Source organism: Oncorhynchus gorbuscha, linkage group LG16, assembly GCF_021184085.1.
Source record: "Oncorhynchus gorbuscha isolate QuinsamMale2020 ecotype Even-year linkage group LG16, OgorEven_v1.0, whole genome shotgun sequence".
In the NCBI taxonomy this organism is placed as follows: Eukaryota; Metazoa; Chordata; class Actinopteri; order Salmoniformes; family Salmonidae; genus Oncorhynchus; species Oncorhynchus gorbuscha.
In genome coordinates, this window is record NC_060188.1 from 75,704,012 (window position 1) to 75,725,003 (window position 20,992).

Genomic DNA, 20,992 nt, shown 5'->3' on the forward strand with positions numbered 1-20,992 from the left:
TGGCATCTGAAAATATTTATTCTGAAAATGTTTACAGTTAGAGAAACACCTTGTAGGCACAGGAGTCTATTGTCAGTTTAAAACAGGTGAATCTGCTAAGGCTTTTAACATGTCTGTAATACCTTTACATAAATAATCTTAAGGTAAAAATGTTTAGTATTTCTAAAATACATTAACATGTTAAAGTCCCCTATATTATGGCTTTAAGAGTCATGTTAGACAGTTCACACAGAGCAAAGTAAATAAATAGAAATGAACAAAACAGAAAACTCTGAGATAATGCCTGCCTAGCAGGACTTTAGTACTACAAATAAACTATCAAGCTAAAATACCACAGTCAAATCTGGTAACAAAAAAAGGATTGTTTGCACAAGCTAGTAAAGACTTTTCCTCCACAAGAAATAGATGACAGATGAGTTTCCCCGACAATCTTTTACATATCTTCACAGAAGACAACCGTCACAACATTGACTCCAGCTCTTGTAAAAATAAAGTGGCATTGCATTTTACCTCTAAACCATTACACACACAAAAACACTGTATCCTCATCACTCTAAAAATCTGACAGGCCCAATCAAACACGCCTATGTTAGCTGATTTGGGTGCTTCTTAAGTGCTTTGGTGGAGAAACAGGAATCAGTAAAAAAAAAAAATCTCTGATTGACATGAGAGTAAAGACATCCTGTCAGGTGGGAGAATGTTCAGGATTCTCATACAGTAGGTGTGGGGACATGCAGGTTCAACAGTAGTGGTCTGTCTTGGTGTATATCAGTGTTTAATACACTGTATATCAGTGTTTCACAGTCAGTCAGAGCAGGGTGGCGGCTTGGCCCCCGGCCTCTGTGGTGGTGATGTACTGGAAGGGGACAGCAGGTGCCGGGTCCAGGGTGGTGTACAGCCCTGAAACCTGTAGGTCCACCAGGGGCTGTCCAGTGGTGGGGCCAGGCAGCTCAGAGTCAGACAGGCACAGAGGAGAGTGGTTAAACATACTCTCCAGGCTGAAGCCCTCTTCTCTCACCCCCTCCCATAGGCTCCCTGAGAGACAGAAACAAACACATTATAACCCGTTAAAACAGATCATTAACCAAATCATCCTTGGATTAAAACAGTTATGTTCAAGACTATCTGTTTTGATAAAGGTGTTCAACAAATATGCCATTATTCATTTTAAACATACAGTAACATCCCTCCGATATTCATAATGACCCACCGGCAAACTCCATGATACTAGGGTCCAGAGCGTCCACATCTGCTGTGACGTCAGGGTGGAGGCTGTACAGACTGTGGCTGTTGGCTTGTCTGTAGGGCTGCTGCTGGATGAAGGGAGTGTGGGAGTAGTCTGGGACCGAGTGGAGGGGAGGGGTCCGGGCGGGAACAGGGGAGCTGGCATCTCCTAGCAGGGTGGGATTCTGAGCCTGGAGATGGAAGGGGAGGGATGTCTGCAGAAGCCCAGACAGAGGGGAACCACAGGGGCTAGAAGGGAGACACGTCATCCTGGGGTCACAAGGGTTCCTCCGACAGCCGCCCGGTCGGTCTGTGATCAGCCTGTCCAGCTCATCTGAGAGACATGAACATTAGCAGTAAACAATGAGCTTACACTGAGTGTACAAAAACATTAGGAACACCTGATCTTTACATGACAGACTGACCAGCTGAATCCCGGTGAAAGATATGATCCCTTATTGATGTCACTTGTTAAATCCACTTCAATCAGTGTAGATGAAGGCGATGAGACAGGTTAAAGAAGGATTTTTAAGCATTGAGACAAATCTAGTGTATGTGTGACATTCAGAGGGTAAATGGGCTAAACAAAAGATTTTAGAGCCTTTGAATGGGGAATGCTAGTAGGTGCCAGGTGCACAGGCGTGTGTCAAAAAGTGCAACGCAGCTGGGTTTTACACGCTCAGCAGTTTCCCGTGTGTATCAAGAATGGTCCACCACCCAAAGGACATCCAGCCAACTTGACAGAACTGTGGGAAGCACTGGAGTCAACATGGGCCAGCATCCCTGTGGGTTTCTTTTGACACCATGTAGAGTCCATGCCCCGTCGAATTGAGGCTGCTCTTAGGGAAAAAGGGTGTGCAACTCAATATTAGGAAGGTGTCATTAATGTTTTGTACACTCAGTGTACATAAGCATTATGTGCTGTTTTTTCATTAGAATGGCTAATTGCCACAATATGGCTAGTCTTTTCTCGTCTGCTCTAACATCCTCACCTGGGTTGGCCATGCTGCGGCGGATGGCAGTTAGGTCCTTGCGTTTCCACTTCTGCATCTCTTCCTCCATCTTGTTGATCTTGGCTGGGTTGAGGGCCCACAGACAGCCCTTACGAGTGGAGGAGGAGCCTCCCTGCTTGTTCTCTTCCTTTTGAAAGCACTTGTTCAGAGACAGGTTGTGTCTCACAGAGTTCTTCCAGCCGTCAGGCGCCGTCTGTAAGGTAGACCATTAGTTAAACACATACTGATAAAAACATTGTTGCCGATGTTCCCAAACTTCCATGAGCCCAGATAATCTCATGTGTGTAAAGAGGCATCTCCCTGCTCCTCACCTTGAAGTAAGGGAAGTGCTCCTTCATGAAGCCATAGATCTCACTGACAGGGAGGCTGCCTGTCCGGCTGTTCTTCAGAGCCATAGCAATCAGGCAGCTGGCAAAAACAGTCAAATATCATCCATTAAAATTTTTGCTCAGTTCTAATTGTGTCTTCTTTTTTGATAGGTCCTTTACGAACTGTGTTAAAACTGTACCGATTAAATGTCATGTAAACTGACCAAGTTAATGTGTTAGTGTGTCCTACCTGTAGGAGTAGATCGGTTTGGGGAAGGAATTAGGTTCTTGTAGGAGATCCTGGTTGCTGTGGGGGTTGGTGATGCTCATGCCTGCTGCTTGCTGCTCATACAGGTTTTGGCTATGGTAGGAAGGGCTGTTATACAGGCTGCTGGGGGAATGCTGGGAAAAATGAAACCAATAAACTTATTAGGCCCTCCTTGCATTAATTACGAGTTATAGAGATACAGAGAAATAATATATGCATCACTCTGTCATAAACTCTTATGTTCATTAGAGTTCAGAAACATTTCTTAACATTTCTGTGGATGTTACCTGTTGGACAGCCTGAGCTGGGCTATAGGCCTGCTGGGGGGAGTGGTAGTAGTGGACTGGGGAGGACTGGTATTCTGAGGCAGGCATACCACTTCCTGGGTACCCTCCTGTCATCTGAAAGGTAAAGACTCATATGAAGGGAAGAACATGGATGATTAAAAATAACAAAGACAAACACAAATACAAAAAACAAAAGGTTTTGGAGTACTTACATTTCCATTTTGATTGTTGATGTAGTTCATTCCAATATAACTGTTCTGCATGTTGCTATGGGGAGGGACAATGGTGTCATGTCCTAGTGCTGTATTCATGTTTCTGTGCTGGTCTGAACCTGGGTGAAGCTCCAGTGGGCTGCTCTGGGGTTCTGTGTTGTTGAAGGCCAGTCTGCCTGTGGCCATCTGCTGCAGCCTGTGTACGTCCACGGTGGTGAGCCAGGATAGAGACTGCAGGTCCCCTGGCAGCTCCTCACTCTGCTGGGACAGCTCAGTGGTCAGCAGCCTGAGTGACAGACAAAGGAGCTGCTCAACATCTACTGTAAGGGACCTGAGTTACTGAAACTTCATTCGTGGATTCCATGTTTCATCACAAAATTGTTTTGAATGTTCATTTTAGGACTGATGCCCAGCTGAGCATTCTACTCAATGCAGTGACTATAGGTGCTGATGAAGACTGTCTAAAGTGCATTACCATGTCTTGGAAGCACGATGGCGTTAGAAAAGGAGTCAAGATTTTTTAGTAGGACAAGCTTTTGTCATCTTTGCTACGTCGCCAGATTGACTTTAGATACAGTATAACTTTAATTAGCTATCTAAGATTGAGGGGAGAGCACCAACATTTGAGCTAGTTAATGTTACCATTGCTAGCTATTTCTGTCAAACCTTGCTAGCTCACGGCCAGCAACATTGCCATCTGGCAATGTCTCTTACTTTCCAGTTCCAGATACTCAAAAAAAATAATGCAACGTTACATCCGGTGCCCACGGCTCCATTTAATAAACTAAATGTATTTATAAAGCGCTTTTTACATCAGCCTATGTCACAAAAAGCTATACAGAAACCCAGTCTAAAACCCCAAACAGCAAGCAATGCAGATGTTGAAGCACAGTGGCTAGGAAAAACTCCCTAGAAAGGCAGGATCCTAAGAAGAAACCTAGAGAGGAACCAGGCTCTGAGGGGTGGCAAGTCCTCTTCTGGCTGTGCCAGGTGGAGATTATAACAGAACATGGCCAAGATGTTCAAACGATCATAGATGACCAGCAGGGTCAAATAATAATAATCACAGTGGTTGTAGACGGTGCAACAGGTTAGCACCTCAGGAGTAAATATCAGTTGACTTTTCATAGCCGATCATTCAGAGTTAGAGACAGCAGGTGCGGTAGAGAGAGAGAGGCAAAAACAGCAGGGCTGGTGAACAGGTCAGGGTTCCATAGCCGCAGGCAGAACAGTTGAAACTGGAGCAGCAGCATGACCAGGTGGACTGGGCTGAATCACAAATACACAGGGGCACCCCCACAATATTCAAAGTGTGGAGTAGGGTCGGGTACACTGTGCACATTGTCTGCAACAGTTGGTCTGGCCATTGAATAATGATTAGTTATTCAAATGACAGTCCCCAGCCCTGTGGCACCTGGCTCTATTGTTTCCAGAAGGCTGTTCCCTACACTCCACCCCCAAGATGACCAGAGCCTACATTAATCTGATTGAGTGACAGCTAATTGACAAGGGAGTTAAACGAGAACCATCTGCCTCTCTATCAACACCAGACCCTCTGCACTACAGCCAACCGCTCTAGTGCAGGAGAGCCTGGAAAGCAGGCTTAATGCTGTTGACTCTTCTAAACAGACATTAAAATAACATGCATGCTCCTGACTTTCTAAAGCATATTTCAGTCTGACCTTACATTTGGTTAGCTTAGTTGACAATAGTTAGTATTTTACTGGGAATCTTCTTTCTCACAGTTACAAACATAGCATTTCAGCTCCACCCACACATTGTTATCAGTAGGCAGATTGGGTGAATTCATTTTGCATGGCTTGGTGCCCCGGGTGGGTGGAGTTTACACATTTTAGACCATTCCATTGGTCCTTAAATGAGATCTCCACCCACCTGGTGAACTTGGCAGTGCAAAAATGAACTAGCCCATTCTTATGTTTCGTCAGATGATAAAAACAAAGTGTTGCTTGGAGACCCTGTGTGGTCAATGTCATGCCCACAAACCAGAAAGGGAATGGTTAACTATAAGTTCTATAATGTCTATAAACTGTAGTAGTAATACAATTACAAGTTTGATTGTGGTTCATTTTACAGTCAGGTTTTAGCCAATGTCTTGAATTAACTCCATTGTAAGTAGACTGAAGAGCTGTTCTGGTTTTCATCAATGACTCATAGGCTATAAGATAAGAAACTAGTTAAGAAACATAAGACATTAGCCTATAGGTGAGAACATCGCAATAAAGTTACATTACTGTGGGAACAGAGTATCCAGCATGAAAAATATTACTGTAGTTTATTCAATTACAATTTGTCTGAAAGAAATCTCCAAACTTGGTTGCTTCAAAGGTAACTTCACATAAAATCAGAAAAAACACAAACCTTTTTGAGGGAAACATCCATGTAACAGTGCCACAAAGAATACCCCTCAATTCAGATTAGCACAAAATAATGATTCCTTCTGAAGTAAAAATCCCTTCTTCACTGTCAACAATGTCGCTAGGGGAACTCCAAATAAACACAATGAGAAGGCTATAGACAAGCAGGTCCAGTTCACTGAGCAATTATGTCGCTGAGGTAGCTAAGCTCTGATTGACGAGGAGAAAAGTTGTTCTTTACTCTCTTTACTCTCTCCGCTGTTGGGAGAAGTGTTCGACGTGTGAACGATGTGTCCACCACCTTTGCTTACCAGTACAAATTAGACAGGCAGTCAAGCAAGTCCTCCCCCAAGGGTTTCTACAAGCAGTGTCCCCTTGTTATCTATTTTGAGGCCACCCCTCCCAAGTCCCCAGCACCAGACACCAAGGGATAGACCCCCTCCCGCAACAGTGGGACAGAAAACAGAGCTGATGGGCTCTGACATATCTATTCAGACCTAAAATGATTAATTGTAATGTTTTTTGTGTGTGCATATTTTCAGACATACACACACAGAGAGAGAGAGAGAGAGAGAGAGAGAGAGAGAGAGAGAGAGAGAGAGAGAGAGAGAGAGAGAGAGAGAGAGAGAATGGCAGAGTGAGAGAGAGTGTTAAAGGTCAAGATATAACTATATATATATATATATATATATATATATATATATGAGAGAAAGAGAGGGAGACCCCTTGCAAACCATAACTTGAAGGTTTGCCTGCCAAGCTTTTCAGAGTTAATTCAGACCCGTGACAACCTGGTGCAGTTTCATTATCATAGCGTTACATGACATCCTGTGATGAGGTGTGATGAATGATTAACGTTAACGTTACTTTCTGAATTTCTGAAAATCGCTGTCATGCTGGCGCGGTGGTATCATCTGGCGCGATGGTATCATCTCCTACAAAATAAATAGTCAGTTAGCTAACCATAGTTGACAGACCTGGCACACTGCCAGCCAACAGCTAGGTAGCTAACCACAGTGACAATGCTAGCTTTACATTTACACAAGTAGCTACGTAGCTGCTTCAACTAACGTTAGTTACCAGACCCATACCTGACTGTCTAACTAGCTAGCTACAGTAGCTAGTTTCAATATAGCTCATAATGCTAGTATGAGACATGTATTTACTTTGACAGCTAATTTAGCTAGCTAGATATCAGACACGTTATATGAAATGTAAAAACAACTATGTAAACAACCCCTTGCTAACCTGTTCTGAACGAATCAACGCTGAGTTTGAGTCCATTCATTAACCTTCCAACCCGTTTTAAAACTCTCTCTTCTGTCACCGACTGCCTGTCCAGTGTGTCCACTCTGGCAAGGAGCTGTTCATCAGCACCACTGTCTGGTTCCAATTTTGATCCGGCGCGCTCGCCCGCGCGATTTGATGAGCTGCAGCGGGAAGGTGGTCGAGGAGGCGCGGAGAGGAGAGGGAGTAACGTTAGTTCTCAGGCTCAATGATAGCAGTGAAATAAACACCAGTGAAAGCAGACAACAACATAGACATGTGGGAATGATGGTCATTTTAAGGGAAGGGCGTTAAACAGTTTGTAGACTGCAAATTGACCGCAAGAAGCCCAAACAGATATCAGGTTGGACTAAAACATAATATTTTCAAACATTGCTTACGTTTGTTTATGATCACCTGTCTCTCTATTATGGATGGGATTGGGAATACGTGGGAACAGATTTCAATTTGAGCTGATTTCCTAGTATGTTTTTTTTCTGCCGAGAAAATTTTGGGGGCCAAATAAAACCACCCGCTAGCCAAATTCAGTTGGGGAACCCTGGCCTAGGCCCTCCTCTCAAATCACCGTATTTGAATACTTTGTGCATTGTAAATTAATGGAATGCGCATTCTCCCCCTTCCAAACAACTCTTACAAGTACATCAGAACAAGCATTTCCCATAAATGAATAACACACTCCAACACAGTTGTGCAACTTGCCCCTCCCCTCCACCTGACAGCAGAACATGATTAGGCAACTGTATATTGTGATGTAGCCTATATGATAACCTTAAGCTTACTTTCAATAGTTCCAGACAGAGAAGTGTTAGAATGACAGTGTATGCCTTTTTACTACCCAGAGTATGATTATATGTATATTGCAATAATATTTTATCACATTGGGGATTTGTCTGTCTGCTAGGCATTCTGTCTAGTTCTCTCTGCAGAACATTACAGGCGAAAAAACAGAAGAAGAAAATTAGGACACCATGACAGCCAGTTTGCAAGGGCTGTTGCACTCCTCCAATGAAATGCTCTATCAGTGCATTCATACTTTTTATTGACATTTCTATATCAAACAGCCACATTTTATACACAAAAATAACTTTTTTCAGATAAATAAACCGAGCTGCATTTCAATACTATAGCTCCGTGAAATTGCATTTAACCTAAATGATTGCGTTTTAGAATCATGTTATTGTATTGCCATCAGCTGTATGCATTTGGCCATGGTATCCTAGCAGAAAGTTTCTTGCTCACTGAACATGGCTGAGATTCAGAAGGCTACTACAGTAACCTGGCGAGTCTTGACTATTCGAGTCCAGCTCTCTCCTCAGCTATCTATTTGCTCCAATAAATAAAGCATGCTGAGTTGTATGGGACTAATTGAGCAGGTGAATATTAATTTGGCTATCCTGTGATGCCTAGTCCCATGCCCTTTCAGGAGGCAGAGTTGTGCTGTAATTGGTCAGTATGTTAACCCATGATTTTCTGATTTTGGTTTTGTGTGTGTGTATGTGTATCTACCTGTGTGTTTATGGTGTGCGGGGGTCTTTGGTACATTGGTGCCCTGCTGCAGGAAAAGGTGTGTGTATTGTGTGGTTAAGTGCCTTGTTCGTGGGCACATTGCCCTGGGATTTGAACAGGCAACCCTTCGGTTAAAAGCCAGCTTCTCCAACTTCAAGGCTACTGCTGCCCCCTATTGATGATAAGGTAGAACAATGAAAAACCATTGCTGTGTACGGGATCTGATATCCCATTTCAATGAATGATAGAATGAGAGTAAGGTAGGACAGAGGTTGGTTGAGGATGATGACCTTACCTCTTGACTGGAGTGGACTTTGATGACTAGGGTATACAGCTTGTTCCCCCTTATTACAGAGACATAAAGTGTCAGGAAGAGGAGAAAATGAGAGTTTGTGTGAGAGAGGGGAAAGAGGGCTGATGTGTGGGGTTATCAAATCGTAGCCCTCAAACTCAGCATGAAATCTGTAATGGGAAAATCAACCCCCTAACTCTGGTGTAATTGGATTTTACAGGGACTCATGTTAAATCAGAGAGCTGTGGGTAGGTAGCACAAAGCTTGTTAAGGCTAGACAAGTCTAACCACAGGCTGGAGGGGTAGGGATCACAGGACGTGTGGTGTGATTGTGAATATATGGGTGGGTATTTGGTAGGGGGCTGCAACCAAACAGAACATGAACTGCTCAAAATGGTTCAGTGTTTCCCATAAATTACCTTAAATGTTACAGTAGTCTCTGGGAATGTAAGCCTCTATGTAACATTGTTTGGGAAGTATATAACTTAAGTTGATATAGTGGGAGTCAAGTTATCCCTTCTGTTCTGATTTTTAGTAGTGTCTAAAATGTATGTCCTTTGTTTTGAATGTCTCCTCTCTGTTTCATTAGTGTGGCTGTAATGCAAGATGCCTTTGTTAATGTTTACAGGATGCTCAACTTTACATTTTAAACAGTCGGAATGAGAGGGTAATGTTACGCTTCTGTCAAGCCTGTCACAACCTAACACATTACTTCGTACTAATCCACAAGACAGGGAAGGTGATCATCTATACTTTGTTTTTTCTTAATCTTAAATAATAATTCTGGATAACAATGTCGATCAATAACTTATTTATGGTTAGTTAAATCACGTATGATCTGTTTGAATAAAAATGAGAACAAACCTGATATATAATTTTTAAGATGACGGAAAAGCACAGGCTGATATTGACAGCAGTTTTAAGATGCACTGAGAGGACAATAGTTTCATCCCAACAGGCCTGTTACTGTAGCTTCACCTTGGTATTTATGAGTGGTTTATAATTAGTCAGAAATGTATCTGCCTATTCAAAGATCAGTAAACACAATACCTGCACTGGGGCATGGAGCAGATAGTTTCTGAATCCTTGTGTTTTGCACGCACGCACGCACGCACGCACGCACGCACGCACGCACGCACGCACGCACGCACGCACGCACGCACGCACGCACGCACGCACGCACGCACGCACGCACGCACGCACACACACACACACACACACACACACACACACACACACACATTGTGTGTCAATGGACACTCATGTGAAGCACTGAATAAGACCTTCCTGCCTAGGCTTCATGAATGATGAACTAACTATCTTAGAGCATCCAGAGCCATCTAGCTCAGTATGGTCTCAGCATGGTCTCAGCGTGGTCTCAGCGTGGTCTCAGTGTGGTCTCAGCATGGTCTTAGTGTGGTCTCAGCATGGTCTCAGTATGGTCTCAGTGTGGTCTCAGCGTTGTCTCAGCGTTGTCTCAGCGTGGTCTCAGCGTAGTCTCAGTGTGGTCTTAGTGTGGTCTCAGCGTGGTCTCAGCGTGGTCTCAGCGTGGTCTCAGTGTGGTCTCAGTGTGGTCTCAGCGTGGTCTCAGCATGGTCTCAGTGTGGTCTCAGCATGGTCTTAGTGTGGTCTCAGCGTGGTCTCAGCGTGGTCTCAGTGTGGTCTCAGCGTGGTCTCAGCGTGGTCTCAGTGTGGTCTCAGCGTGGTCTCAGCGTGGTCTCAGCGTGGTCTCAGCGTGGTCTCAGTGTGGTCTCAGCATGTATGGTCTCAGCATGGACAGGACCGGAGCAACACTCCAGCAGGAAGTACTAGTCCCAATGGAGAAACTCCCCACGAACCACTCCCCTAGTCCCCAGAACCTGGCCAGTTCTGTCAGAGAGCATGGAAGTCAGAGGGACAGAGGAAAGCAGTGTGACAGTGAGGTGTTACGGTCAAAGGGACATGCCTGCATCTGAGTCGCCAGAGGCTAAAAGTAGCTCGAGAATGAGAGTGTTGCTCGGTTGCTAGAACAGTCCCAGGACGAGAGTCCCTCTTTAATGCGAAATCGGGGACAATAGTTCTAAGTTGTTTGATCCATTACAAGACAGATTCAACAATGACTCACATGGCTTTGTAGATGAGTGAGGTAATACTGCAGTGTGTTTTTAGTGTGTCTGTGTGCTTTCCCTCTGTTTGATAGAAAAAAATGACTGTTCCCCAATGTTATTATTATTATTTTTGTCATTTAGCAGACCCCCAGAGCGACTTACAGGAGCAATTAGCGCTAAGTGCCTTGCTCACCACTTGTGAAGTTTCAACCTTTGCCAGACTTTGGAAAAATGTGTAATACAATGGTAAAATACATACTGTTTATGGTACTGTTTTCTACCACATTATAGTATGCTGTATTTGATCTCTACAATTGAAGCTATAAAAAGGAACCATTGTAGGATGAGATACAGAACTGTGACTCTCAGGTTTCTCCGGACACCTGGAGCCCCCTAAACGTGTGTGTTGACATGGGTGATGTGATGTGTGGTGTCAGTCTGTGGCCCATGAGGAGTGCTCTCTTTCAGGATCCTAACGGCCACTTTGTGACAGAGTAACAGGATCCTGTCTCAAAGTGGAGAGCCTGGGACAATGGGCTGGCCTCCAGGGTGATGGCCACTCGGTCAGATAGGCTTTCCTGTTCCGCTTTAGCCTGCCATTAAATGTAGGTGTGTTGTTGTTCATTTTCCACCTTTGCTAGTGTCATCCCTCTCTGCCCACACCTATTACTCTCCACATATCTCTCTCTATCCCTCTGTCTCTCCACACCCCCCCCTCTCTCTCCACCCTCTCACTCCAAATCTCTCTATATATATACACTTCTCCACATCCCTCTCTCTATTTCTCTCTCCACATCCCTCTCTCTCTCCCTCCCTCCCTCTCCACATCCCTGTCTCTCTACATCTTTCTCTCCATTCTTTGTGTGAGTTATCACCTGTTTCAGACTTTTTGAAAAGATGTCACTCTCTCCTGTTTGCCATTACCATTAGGTTCCATTAATGTGTATAATTTAATGGTCCTCCCATTTTCAGCAATTAAGAGTGTGTCAAACACAAGTGCAAAGAAACTTTATCTCACACAAGCATGTATGCGAGTACTCGCGCACAGAGCGAGAGAATGGAATTTCAAGACATTTTCACTTTCAATGTGGCTAAGAAGGGTCCAGTTCCCTCGTTTATGCTAAGGAAGGGAGAAAGGGAGGTTTGATCCCCATCGCCTCCTTCTGTTTTGTCAGATTGATTCTGACATCTCAAATGGGGCGCCTTCAGTGATGTTGTTCACCTGTCTCATTGGTTTAACATGATGCTGGGCTGGGAGGAGATCGGAGGGAGGGATTCTGGAGGGGAGGAGAGTGCCAAATAAATAGTAGCTCAAAAGGTGGGAGAAATCAACCCCCCCGCCTCTTCCACATCCCTAACCCAGTTACCCACATTCCTTGAGGATCGGAATAACAATTCAGTAGTAATGAAATCAGAAGACTAAAAAATATGTTCTATTGTTTTGTTCCTCATGATAACTATAGGTGTCATAGCTCAGCAAGTCTGAGACCATTACTTCTCCTTTATAGTCTGTTCCTTGACATATAAATACTTGCTTTTGGGGTTCACATACTAGAAGATTACACCCCCCCCACATCACCCAACCGTCACCCACACCCCCTGTTGTGCTTTCTCTTGCTCTGTCGTTCCCCTCAGCATTACCCTGCTTGCAGTAAGTAGGCCAAAACTCTTTTGTGTTTTGACTGCTGAGTGTGAAATTGACTGTGACGTTGAATGTTTTCTAATGAATAATTACTGAATAGACATACTGGCTGAATGTGTGAACTGGATTGTAGACTGCTCTTTAAAAAGGTTTCCATCTTCTTATTCACATGACCAAAAATGCTTTTCACATACAAGATGGATTGGAGGGGCATCTTTTAATGGATGTTTTCTCCACATTACAGAACATTGAAAGAGCCTTTCTTGCAGTTCAGGGGGAAAAGTACGATAGAATTGAATAAAAGAGGTTTTCAGTGTTGCAGAGCTGGCAACCATGTAAGATGTGACGGGTTGCTGTGCCAGGTAGAGGGTGGGAGAATGGGGGTTGGAAGGGGAAGGTTTTTTTTTCTTAGAGTGGTGGATTGAAAACATTTTTTTTGCACTTCTCTGCCCCCCTGTGTTCTCAGAAATACATCCTGGAGGGCTCGTGTTTTAAGCAGCTTTAGAATTCCATGTCTTCTGGTAGCATGGTGGAGGTCTGGGTGTGAGCCTTGGGACCATGAGCTTTCAAATCATGCCCCTACATTTACCACACAGCTCCTATAGTAAACTATTCACTGTAGCTTAGAAGATACACATATAAACTCAGCAAAAAAAGAAACGTTCAGGACCCTGTCTTTCAAAGATAATTTGTAAAAATCCAAATAACTTCACAGATCTGCAAAGGGTGTAAACACTGTTTCCCATGCTTGTTCAATGAACCATAAACAATTAATGAACATGCACCGGTGGAACGGTTGTTAATTCCCTACCGTTTGTAAGCTGTTACTGTCTTAAGGTCACAGTTATGAAAACTTAGGACACTAAAGAGGCCTTTCTACTGACTCTGAAAAACACCAAAAGAAAGATGCCCAGGGTCCCTGCTCATCTGCGTGAACGTGCCTTATGCACGCTGCAAGGAGGCATGAGGACTGCAGATGTGGCCAGAGCAATAAATTGCAATGTCTGTACTGTGAGACGCCTAAGACAGCGCTACAGGGAGACAGGGCGGACAGCCGATCGTCCTCGCAGTGGCAGACCACGTGTAACAACACCTGCACAGGATCGGTACATCCGAACATTACTCCTGCGGGACAAGTACAGGATGGCAACAACAGCCCGAGTTACATCAGGAACGCACAATCCCTCCATCAGTGCTCAGACTGTCCACAATAGGCTGAGAGAGGCTGGACTGAGGGCTTGTAGGCCTGTTGTAAGACAGGTCCTCACCAGACATCACCGGCAACAACTTTGCCTATGGACACAAACCCACCGTCGCTGGACCAGACAGGACTGGCAAAAAGTGCTCTTCGCTGACGAGTTGCTGTTTTATCTCAACAGGGGTGATGGTTGGATTTGTGTTTATCAACGAAGGAATGAGCGTTACACCGAGGCCTGTACTCTGGAGTGGGATAGATTTGGAGGTAGAGGGTCTATCTTGGTCTGAGGCAGTGTGTCACAGCATCATCAGACTGAGCTTGTTGTCATTGCATGCAATCTCAACGCTGTGCGTTACAGGGAAGACATCCTCCTCCCTCATGTGGTACCCTTCCTGCAGGCTCATCCTGACATGACCCTCCAGCATGAATGCCACCAGCCAAACTGCTCGTTCTGTGTGTGATTTCCTGCAAGGCAGGAATGTCAGTGTTCTGCCATGGTCAGCGAAGATCCCAGATCTCAATCTCATTGAGCACGTCTGGGACCTGTTGGATCGGAGGGTGAGTGCTAGGCCCATTCCCCCCAGAAATGTCCAGGAAGTTGCAGGTGCCTTGGTAGAAGAGTGGGGTAACGTCTCACAGCAAGAACGGGCAAATCTTGTGTAGTCCATGAGGAGATGCACTGCAGTACTTAATACAGCTGGTGGCCACACCAGATACTGACTGTTACTTTTGATTTTGTTCAGGGACACATTATTCCATTTCTGATAGTCACATGTCTGTGTAACTTGTTCAGTTCATATCTCAGTTGTTGAATATTGTTATGTTCATACAAATATTTACACGTTTAAGTTTGCTGAAAATAAACGCAGTTGACAGTGAGAGGACGTTTCTTTTTTTTGCTGAGTTTAGCTCTGAGAGAGTACATATTTTTATCAAGTTGAGGACAAGTACATTAGAGTGTCTAGTTTGAGAAACAGACGCCTTACAAGTCCTTAACTGGCAGCTTCATTTAATCGTACCCGCAAAACACCAGACTCAATGTCAACAGTGAAGAGGCGACTCCACGATGCTGGCCTTCTACATAGTTCTGATGATTGCCTAGTTAAATAAAGATTATATAAATAAAATAAAATGATTGTTGAAATTAGATTGATATAGTAACCTGTTAGTCAGATTAAGTCAGTGTATTTTTACCCTAATTTCAATGTTTACAATGCTGGTTGAAATGAGATAAAAACTGGTTGATAATTTTTTTCCAGGTAGATTCCACATCACAATAGGTTGACAAATGACGTTGCAACAATGTTGATTCAACCCATGTCTGCCCAGCGGGAAGCATGTCCTTTATTCTTTCCCTAGGGAAATGGCATCAGGAAGGCACAATGTAAATAACTAAATTGATGAATTGCCTTGTGTGTTGGTGCCCTTGGGCCATCTTCCACCTGGTAACTGGGACTGGTAGTGTTGCTTTCCTGTAAGAGGGGCTGAAAATAGCCCTGTTTCCCCTAAAAAATAAGTCCAGAGGGAGATTGCCATACAGTGCTTTGCTGAGCAGGACAAGAAGGCGGTCATTTGGTGTAAAGGTATTTGGAGAGGGAGAGTAGCCATAGAACAGTGTAATCATTGTCTTTACTGTAACGTTACATGTATCAGTTTCTCACCTTTATGTCATTAGTAAGACTTAGTCATTAATAAATACATGACTCCACACCTATACACACACAGACCATTTCTGCTTCCTTTCTCGCTCATTTGTTTGTGTATTGATGGCTTCCTATTGGTGGAAATGGAGGGGGCAATATGTCAATGTTTCCTTCTATATGGTCCTTTCTCTTAAATAAACCCAGATGTTCAGTATAAAAGGGGATTGGAGCTCACAGCAGTCTGAGACCAACGATTTCCACTCACGGTAGGGACTTTGAAATGCATTACTTTGAACACCTTTGTTAAAAGAAAATAGGAATAGCACTGTTATTAGGGAGAACAGATCTGCATATTGTGGTCCAAGGGCTCATTTGTTTGGGGTACGAAACTTCAGCAACAATTGGATTTTCATAACAGTAAAGTGTGGCTTCTGTTCAGAATATAAATTATGGAAGCACAAAAGTATTGTAAATTACACATTATTAATGCTGTCATAGGGATAACATTATTAGCATTTCTAAGAGTTGATTTCAGTGCAACAGCTTTAGAGTTGGTCTGTGTTTTGACCCTGCTTTTGGGGTAAATGGGTGGAGTTTGCACTATATTTGTGTGGGGAGGGGGACGTGTGTATCCTCTGTAAACAGTGACAAGAGATGGATCGCTCCTTGAGGAACATGGAAGCAGATTAGATAGGAATGCCTGAACTGAACTCCTATCTGTCATGTGCAGGGGATGTGGTCAAGGCCCCCACGCACGCCAGTGATGAGTAGCTACGCGAAGCCGCCTGATCCCGCAAGCGTAGCGTTTAATGTAAACTTGCGGGATCAGATGTCTTTGCGAGGCCAAGAGAGGAGGACATGTTGAGAGGAAATTAACTGGTTTAAGGCAAGATTGCCTGTATCTGTGTGTCAATGAGCACTGAGTGGCACGGAGTCAGACCTGACAGATGCAGATAACTCCAAGGAAAACAGAACACAGAGGGACAGGACATGAGTCTTCTGGCAGTGAAAGGTTCCTTGAGTTATTGCTGTGAAAACATGTCACTAATATAAAAAACAGTGTATTTTTTTTGTCTGAAAAGAATACAGCAGATAAATGATTTGTCATCTGGTTGTCGTTATTAGTTTACAACTGTCATGTCCTGATGGGATTAGTGACAGTATTGTTATGTTGTGCTTTGGGGGAGTTTGCATATAAGATATCAACGCAACTGTCCTGGACCCCGTCTCTGATTGGTCAGAGCCTAGAGGAGCACTGCAACCGGATCCTTTGGGACGTGGAGGGCTCCCTTACGGCCCGGGATCGCATGGACATCCAGGATTTTGTTATGCTGAATGCCTACACCAGTGAGAGTGCCTTCCTGGACAACTTGAGGAAACACTTTCACCATAACCTAATTTCCGTGAGTCTATCGCCTACACACACTCCGGAGATATCCCATTGCCTTCCTCTCGGCCGAAAAGCCACCCTAACTCAAGAACAGAACGCGCCAGGGTTCAATTACACTGCTGATGAATATACTGTAGATACATAGGCAGCACTGTATAGCACAGTGCTGCCTATGTATCTACAGTATATTCATCAGCAGTGTAATTGAACCTCTACTTCACTGCCCTCCCTTTCAGCTACGCCCTGGCAGACAATGTCTACCGCACCATGTTAACAGAGACAAACAACCACTTCGTCTTGATCTCAGGGGAGAGTGGAGCAGGAAAGACGGAGGCCTGCAAGAAGATCCTGCAGTTCTACGCTGTGAGCTGCCCCAGTACCAAACTGCTGGACAACGTCCGAGACCGACTGCTGCTCTCCAACCCTGTGCTTAAGGTGAATACCATAGTAAAGCATATGTGATGACATGAGAAATTAACATTTTGTTTGTGCACTGCCATTTACGAATACAATGACTGATAATATAGTGTGTACCTCTCTCAGGCTTTTGGAAGAAGAATGACAACTCAAAGCCACTTTGGGAAGTACATAGACATTCAGTTTGATCACGTGGTAAGTGCCATGAAGTTGAGTACAGAATTCCCATAGTAAAACATCAGAGGAACATAACAAAATGACTGTTCGATCTTTAATGGGCTGTACTCCCCCTAGGGGGAAGCTGTTGGAGGCCACATCCTCAGTTATCTACTGGAGAAGTCCTGGGTGGTGCATCAGAACCATGGAGAGAGAAACTTCCACATCTTCTACCAGCTAGTGGAGGGAGGAGAGGAGGACCTGCTATGCTGGCTGGGTCTGGAGAGGAATTGTCAGTGCTACAGCTACCTGGTACAGGTGGGAGAGGTAACTTATCAATGCTACAGCTACCTGGTACAGGTGACTTATCAACGCTACAGCTACCTGGTACAGGTGAGGACCTTTACAATTGAACAGTATGAATATGTATAAAAGAGACAAACAATCAACGTTTCCATGGAGTGGGCCATCATCATCAAGACAGTTATCTCCTGTCTCATCCAGGGGGAATGTGCCAAAGTCAGCTCAATCAATGACAAGAGTGACTGGAAGACGGTACGGAAAGACCTCAGTGTCATAGAGTTCAGTGAGAGCAATATAGAGGTGAGTCCTAATCTCTCTATCAGATCATTTAATTTATCATGAATTATCACTTATGACCAACCTGTGTCTTCTCTGGCCCATGATGTAGAGCCTGTTTGCAATCATTGCTAGTGTACTTCACCTGGGAAATGTTAAGTTTGTTGCTGACTCTCTGGGATACGCCACTCTCAACAACAGTCCAGAGATACATTGGCTGTCCAAGGTGAGACATATTCTGACAGCAAACTACACACTAATGGACAGTCACTCAATTTAGCAGTACTTATACCACAGAAAACTGCTAGAGTACTCTGTTTTCAGACATTATGACAACTTTTCAGATGAAGGGATCCCCTTCGCAATGAGAGTATTTGGTGATGTGTGATTGGTTGTTTTTCTGTTGTGTAGTTGCTAGGCATTCCTGCACAGGAGATACAGGTTGGATTGACCCACAGGAAGATTTAGGCAAGGTTAGAGGAGGTGAGGAAGATACTACTGTTTTGCAGAGTTATTCATAAAACTTTACCACCACAGTAAAGCCAATCTCTGTGGTTTGTCTGCTGTTCTGGCCAGGTGCTCAGTCCCTTCACCATTGACCATGCAGTATATGCCAAGGACGCTCTAGCCAAAGCCATCTATGGCCGCACGTTCACCTGGCTGGTCAACAAGCTCAATGAATCTTTAGAAAACAAGGCGAGTGTCCCTCTTCAGTGCTCCACCAATGAGTGATAATTTCCCTAATACTAAATCTAACCAATTTATACGCTGTTAACAGGTATAGGATATACAGTAAGTAGACATAGGAGACTGACTGGTATTGTGCATCCATGTAGGATTGCTCCAGGAAGATGATGATTGGTCTGCTGAGCATTTATGGATTCGAGGTGTTTAATGTGAACAGGTGAGTGGACACAGTGGGTCAGTTTTGGACAGTAACTTTTAAAGTGTGTCAGAGATTATGAGCCTAATGACTTGACTCTATTTCAGCTTTGAGCAGTTCTGCATCAACTACTGTAGCGAGAAACTGCAGCAGCTCTTCATCCAGTTGACCCTGAAGTCAGAGCAGGAGTACGAGATGGAGGGGATTGAAGAAGATACTCCTCTTTTACTAAAATCTCAGATTGGCCTAGGCTACACAGCTTCAGATATAAAGCATGTTTTGAATTGTTGTTTTTCAGTGGACGCCAGTGCTATACTTCAACAATAAGATAATCTGTGACCTGGTGGAGGAGAAATGTAAAGGCATAATTGCAGTGCTAGTGAGTAGATAGACCGACTGATGGTCAGATAGAAATGTAGTCAGGCAGACAATAGATTTGGATTGGTTGAGCTCTACACGTTCAGTCTCCTCTCTACTAGGATTAAGAGTGTCTACGTCCTGGGGAGGCCACAGACATGGGGCAGCAGGTAGCCTAGTGGTTAAAGCGTTGGACTAGTAATCAAAAAGTTGCAAGATCGAATCCCGAACTGACAAGGTAAAAATCTGTCATTCTGCCCCTAAACAAGGCAGTTAACCCACTGTTTCTAGGCCATCATTGAAAGTAAGAATTTGCTCTTAACTGACTTGCCTGAAAAAAAACAACAACAAAAAAAACACTTTCCTGGAGAAACTGGAGATGGGCGATCACCCCCATTTTGTCACATGCGCCATCCCCCCGTCTCACATAGAGCGTTGTAACACATTCCTAACAAGACCCATTTTCCAATGCCGAGTTCAACAACTGACAGCTGAGGATGGAGGAGTCACGGTTTGCCTCCAACACTGGACTAGAACATCCTCTTCTCTCTCTGTCCACATCCTGCAGACACAGACTGGCTGACTGGACGACCCGGAAGACTCTGGATCGAGGAGACTTCCCGCCTCTTACATTACGCGGGGGAAGTCACATAGTGTGGTCGGTGAGAGATGAGTTCCCCAACATTACAGCCCTTCCTCTCACACACACTTCATGCTCCCCCACATTCCAGTAGCATTTATGAACCCTGTTTCTTGTCTCTCTGATATTATTTCAATAAGCCTCCCAGGAGTCTCCACTACTTCTCATCACTTTTTCTCTCACTGTTAACAGCCTGTTTTTTACTCTCCACTATACCCGTTTTTCCAGGATTCCTGGACAAAAATAATCCTCTCCTGTACAGGAACATTTAATAGGTGTGTCCAGGGCTCTCACTGACACTGCTGCGGTCAGGAATCTGCTTCCTGCCGACTGCTATATTATTCATTGTTAAGCCCACCTGTGAATTATAGAAGAGCTGATTGTTAAGCATTGCTTTGGGATAGACTGACATGACTGTTAAGGGGGAGGACTATGGGAGTGTTTGCTCTACTGCCTCTTGGTTTTGAAAAGACAGTTCTTTATCGTTCATCCTGCATATTTTACACTGCCTAAGTGTGCCAGAGTCTTAGTTGAGCTTAATTGTTGTTAAAATGTTGTAGTGTTGAACGATGCGTTGATGTTTATCCATTTGTTAGCTGGGGGATGTTTCCACCTTTCCACTAGGTCATGCGTCAGTCTAAGAATGCCATCATCAAACACTGCTTTCCCACCACTGAGCCAGACAGCAAGAAGAGACCTGAAACAGTAAAGAGACTTTCTGATAACACGAGCCACCAAATTGACCCGGTCTCGCCACGAGTTTCTATATTTATCATCATGGCTGTCTTCTCAAGTGGCCACTCAGTTTAAGAGCAGCCTAACGGAGATGCTCATGTCTAAGAAGCCCTGGTACGTCTGCTGTATGAAGCCCAACGAAGGCAAGGAGCCAGGTGAGGCCTCATCACCTTTAACGACCAACCACAGTCTACTAGCCTAAACCCAACACACATACATACTCAGTAGAGGCCATTACACCAAACAGAACCTGACCCATGCATGGCCTACAAAGTGTTACTTGGTGCATTCATTCATAGTGCATGACCTGATGCCTGTAGCCTTGTGACCTCTCTCGCCTCCTGCAGAGCGCTTTGACGTGTTGGTGAGACACCAGGTGAAGTACCTGGGGCTGATGGAGCACCTGAGGGTCAGACGGGCTGGCTTCGCTTCCTGCTGGAGATATGAGATCTTCCTGCAGAGGTCAACACAACCTGCACTTCACAGTTCTGTA

The 20,992-nt window shown here is 44.3% G+C and overlaps 1 protein-coding gene and 1 pseudogene across 4 annotated transcripts in view; one reads left to right on the plus strand and one right to left on the minus strand.

Annotated features, from left to right (window-relative positions):
* LOC123999075 (forkhead box protein N4-like) overlaps positions 1-20,992 on the minus strand; it is a 22,627-nt gene continuing 1,635 nt past the window's right edge. Inside the window, exons 1-9 of one of the 4 annotated variants that reach the window (XM_046304435.1) lie at positions 6,936-7,364; positions 6,555-6,622; positions 3,313-3,598; positions 3,101-3,214; positions 2,796-2,947; positions 2,549-2,645; positions 2,217-2,430; positions 1,211-1,558; positions 1-1,035 (exon numbers count right to left, since the gene is read on the minus strand). In XM_046304435.1, the coding sequence (XP_046160391.1) occupies positions 809-1,035; positions 1,211-1,558; positions 2,217-2,430; positions 2,549-2,645; positions 2,796-2,947; positions 3,101-3,214; positions 3,313-3,598; positions 6,555-6,622; positions 6,936-6,971 (1,542 nt within the window). In that variant the 5' untranslated portion in view covers positions 6,972-7,364 and the 3' untranslated portion in view covers positions 1-808. Of the gene's footprint in view, positions 1,036-1,210; positions 1,559-2,216; positions 2,431-2,548; positions 2,646-2,795; positions 2,948-3,100; positions 3,215-3,312; positions 3,599-5,691; positions 6,111-6,554; positions 6,623-6,935; positions 7,365-20,992 lie in introns of those variants that run through there. The other 3 variants (XM_046304437.1, XM_046304436.1, XM_046304438.1) reach the window with 3 other exon arrangements.
* Positions 10,134-20,992, plus strand: part of LOC123999828 — a 13,957-nt pseudogene continuing 3,098 nt past the window's right edge.